General features: G+C 40.8%; 1 protein-coding gene across 1 annotated transcript in view; it reads left to right on the top strand.

Annotated features, from left to right (window-relative positions):
• Positions 1-4,694: 4,694 nt before the first annotated feature.
• The window catches only part of xirp2b (xin actin binding repeat containing 2b), a gene marked incomplete at its 5' end in the record, with an annotated part of 17,624 nt that continues 17,318 nt past the window's right edge, over positions 4,695-5,000 (top strand). Inside the window, one exon of the mRNA XM_083642248.1 lies at positions 4,695-4,751. Within this exon, the coding sequence (XP_083498374.1) occupies positions 4,695-4,751 (57 nt within the window). The remainder of the gene's footprint in view (positions 4,752-5,000) is intronic.

The raw sequence follows: 5,000 nt of genomic DNA on the forward strand, positions 1-5,000 counted from the left end.
AATCCCGCTTCCCACCAGCAGACACGGCCAAATTGTGCCTGTATGGACGCCCCGCCGCCGCCGAAGCCAGAGGTAGTACTACTAACACGAGCCTCGAACCTGTGACCCCTCGTGTTGGTAGGCAGGGAATCTACCCGGATGCTGCGCCATGAGAGACTCTTAACCCTGTAGAACCCAGACATAGTAAAACATAAAACATTTGTTTTTTAACCTTTCAGATGGTGTTGTAGGAGGCCTTTGGAGATGATAATGAAGTGTTTGCAAAATAATTTATGTTTTTGTAAGGTTTTATGGAAATAATCATATTTATATCATATTTATAATATAATATTTGGGGAATGTATTTCATAATAACAACTAGGGATGTCACAATATATCGTCACACAATATATCACGATATCAAAACGTGACATTATGTATCGTTGAGATGAAATCTCATATCGCGAGAAAAAGAAGCTGAACATGGTGGCACTGATCTGCATCTGATTGCATGCTCGCTCTCCTTTTCATTGCTTTGTTTGAACAGATGAGGGACGTTACAGACATGGAGGATGAAAATGGTGAAATTACTCAAATTAGCGTGGAGGATGCCCCCTCAACTTACAAATCGGTCGCAAAAAAATATTGTTAAAATATCGTATCGTATCGTTATCGTGAACCCAATATCGTGTATCGTATCGTGAACTGAGTGTATCGTGACACCCCTAATAACAACATATGTACATGTTCTAGTCATTTTACTGATCACAAAAAAAAAGTTAAAGGCATTTTACTTACCGTACTTAGAATTGATAAACTCAGTCCAATGAAACAAAGGGTGGTTAATTCTCAGACAAGTTCTGGAAGTTGTGATACATCATGACCTTGTGGGCGGGACTTATATACAAATGTCCTATCCGATGACTATGAGGGGGGGGGGGGGGGGGGGGGGGGCACAAAAAACAAACATTTATACCTTTTTTCAGATCAAATAAAAAAATGTTGTAATTCTGCAACAGCGGGTCTTACAGGGTTGCAGTGTGTTTGTTGTGTATGATTGGGCGTATCATGACAGGTGGTAACAGCTGCTCGTGGCAGAGTGTGGACACACTGAACTCCAATGATGAAACTGGGCTGATGTGATTTATTAGGACCCAGCAGGAGCCTTCGGAGGAGTCACAGGAAGTATTTGCATGTGGATGTTCTGGGGACGTGACATGGAAGGAAGGTAGGTAGGCACGAAGCACCAAGGCCTCGCTCGCTAAAAAAAGCCCCCCCCCCCCCCCCCCCCCCCCCCCCCAGCCATTTTTTACAAGTGGGCGGGGCATCTAAAATAAAATCAGCTGTCACTGTCTGCTGGCTGGACAGAGGCGATCAAACTACCCGGAGCTGGTCTCCAACACTCACTGGGATACTTTTGGCTTGGAGAGACCCTGCAGGCCGGGGGTGCAGTGCAGTGGCCATCCTGTGGGATTCTACCTACTGAGTTTTTATATTTTGATTAACCCGCTTACCTGGTAGGTGACGAAGCCTCTGAGGGAGGCATGTCTGTCTGTCTGTCTGTCTGTCTGTCTGTGTGTGTGTCTGTCTGTCTGTCTGTGTGTCTGTCTGTCTGTCTGTGTGTCTGTCTGTCTGTCTGTCTGTCTGTCTGTCTGTCTGTCTGTGTGTGAGTGGATTGCTCATAATTGGAGTTTGTTATCATTCAGCTTGGCAGTTGTTCTTTCTTCTTCTTCTTATTTTTATCATTATTTTTTATATATATATATATTATTATTTTTTAAGACAGTAATTTTGTGTCCATGGAATACTGATAGGCACAATCTGCCATCTATTTTGCAGTCAAGAAAGAGAAAAATGCGGGTTCATAAATGTTATTTGAGGTTTGGCAATTACTAGAATTTCTTTTTGAACTCCAAAAACTCATGATCAATGTCCTCACGCTGAGTGTCCCCACGCTGAGTGCCAGTCCTCACGCTGAGTGTCCTTGCCCTCAGAAGACTGGGCCAAAACAGAAATCAAACGTCAGACCTGCAGACAAATAATCTGTGACTAAAATACTGAATCAACTCTGTGATTTGGGAATTTTGCTTGAGGAGAGGTTACAATTTAGTCTGCTCCCATCTAAGTATGGATAGACAGTTTTGAGTTGTGAGCTGGTTTGAGTTTTATGCTGCTCTTCTCCCACTCTGCAAGGCATGGGATAAGGAATAATGTGAAGAGTAATTATGACAAATAAAGCCACACAAGGTTATGAATACAAGCTGTGCCAAGAGTTTCTGGAATGGATTTCTACCCGACATCCCAACGTTTCCCCGATCTTTCAGAGAGAAATACGACACTTCGTGGCAAAGTTTAAAATAGGATTGATTTATTTTTGCAAGTACTTGGCGCCTAGATTACTTCACTTTCATGTTATGTGAGCTCTCGAGACAGCCTAACATGTCATGAGATAGCCCCAGACTGTTGACACATTTTGTTGGCTACAAACTTCAAGTCCTACCTGAACATTGAACAGTGAAAATGCCCTCGAGGACCAAATGGAATAAGCCTTCACTGCGCAGGATTTCTCGATGGTGAAGGTTATGTGCGAAAGTCAGGTGGAAATGGACTCATTTTCAGAGGTTGCTATGGTGTCCCTCATCTGTCTGGATGCACTGATTGGTTTACACAAACATACCCGTCATTCCACCCAGGCTAAAATAGATCTTGCGTTTCAGTAGAAGGGCCAGTCAAAAGCAGCAGGGAGGGGAAATTATGAAATATGCCAATGGAAAGGTGCATCCAGGATGATAGATATTATAGATTATATAGATAGATTATAGTGGTTATGGTTATTATAATATCAAAGCGAAAAAATGAGCTGCTTAGAGTATAAAGATAAATATTATAAATATATATTATATTATATTTATATATATTATATTATTTATCATACTCTAAGCAGCTCATTTTTTCCCTTTGATATTATAGTTGCCTGCTGAGTTGCTTTGGTCCACACCTTTTTGTGCGTTCCTATGGTTATTATAAAAAATAGAATTTTTTATAATAAAAAAAAAGAATCTGCTTTGATCTGATTTGACATGTTTCATTGAGTCAGTGCTTCACTGATTTTTTTTAATACTTTGGAATAGGATATGAAGTGATTCAATCTGCACTTTGCTGCCATAAATCATATCACCCAAATGAAATATCATCTCCCGGCCCCAGTGTTGGCAGCTTTTTATGCTGACATTATTCTTAATATTACATTCGGTTTGGATAAAGAAGTCCTTTCTTCTTTGTGGCAGTTAGTCTCCAAAGCAACGGATCATATTTTTGCATTTTTTTGACACTGTAAATTTTCCCAAAAACATCAAAACTGGCTCAATCAAAATTGTTACCCTCTTATGTGCATCATCAACACTTTCATACAGCAAGTCCAAGCAGAGGTGAGGTGTGAATACTGTAATGTGACAGACACACAGTATATAACTGCCTCAGTAACTGTCCTAATGTGCACTCTGTGGGTGTTCAAAGTGTTGCAGCAGTTAGACTTTATTACCGCCTTCACTCTTTTTTTGCAGCGCTGTGCAAATATAATCTGTGAGCGAGAGCAAGAGGTGCTTTTGGTTTTTTTCTGCACTGGGGGTTGGCGCAATTCCAGGAATGAATTTGAAGTATGCTTGAGAGGAAAAGACAAATCTGAATCACTATTACGACTACCACACACTGCTTGATCTTTTTTAATCTCGTGATACATTTCTTTCTTGATGGGAGTCCACACATTGACCTTAATCAACGAGATCTTGAGTGGTCAACCGTCGTTTAAAGAGCACACTCGTGATTTGAAACAAGCCAAGACCCTCACAACAAAAACAACATCAAAAAAAGATGTGATTAAAAACGGATCGTTTATGACTGATTCAAAAACACCCTCAGTGTATTCCAAACAAACATGGAGGGGGCCCACATGACCTTTCTAAATCATTGTTGTGATGATTAGTGCTAACTTTTCCATCTCTGGACCGAAAAAAAGCAACCCTCACTCTGGGAACTATAGTTTCATGCTGGTATTTCTTGATTTAGTCCTGCATATGGTTCTATCCTGTAGCCTACATCCTCTGTGTAACTGGAGCTCTAGCGCAATGTGTGCCATTGTCATTGATTTAAATCATGTCTCAGAGTTTGAATGCATCATTCAACAGAGCACCACCTGCACTCTCCATGGGAGCGTCCTCCAAGGGGATATTTTATATGTTTTGTTTTATTGGCGAATATATTTCCAAATTGAAAGGATGTCACACGGGAATATTGGATTCAACCAATCCAAAACTCCCTGTTGCTAGTCACCACTGTATGTTTTTTATGAATATGCTGGAACTAATACGCTCCTAAAACTTCATTTGAGAAACAGATATGATATATTTACACCTTGATATATGTGGCTTTGAATATAAAACAACTGCGCACACGTAAGGGGATCTGAAATTGAAAGCAATACTTTCCTTACATGTGTTTACACCACTCAATAATAAGTACATGACACCTTACACAGTATAAGTCACTGACAACAGAGACACTCCGTTCAAAGACTAAAGCGTGTGTGTGTGTGTTGGCTGTCTGTGCTCTAGCTGCTGGCAGCGCAGGTTTAACCAGGGCAGGACTTCCTGAAAGATTGAAACCAGAGGAACCGGATTCGCTCTGCGGACTCAGAGGTCATCCCACTGACTAATTGTATGGCCATGTACCAGGCAGCTGTCTCCAAGCGAGAAGACAACACCTTCTCCAGCGGGGTACCACCACACTTTTCTCCATGGCGAATGTGTCATTTTGGCATGTCTATAGCAGTGCAATGTAACTAATTACAGCTACCGTAAATTCCGGACTATAAGCTGCACCGGTGTATAAGCCGCACCTGCAAAGTTGACTATTTTTTTCTTATATAAGCCGCACCGGACTATAAGCCGCGGGTGTTTTAATGTTTTTTTTTTTTTTTTTTTTTTTTTTTTTTTTTTTTGTGTTTTAATGTTTAATTACCATAT

The sequence above is a fragment of the Poromitra crassiceps genome, assembly GCF_964638095.1.
Source record: "Poromitra crassiceps genome assembly, chromosome: 8".
NCBI classification, from domain to species: Eukaryota; Metazoa; Chordata; class Actinopteri; order Beryciformes; family Melamphaidae; genus Poromitra; species Poromitra crassiceps.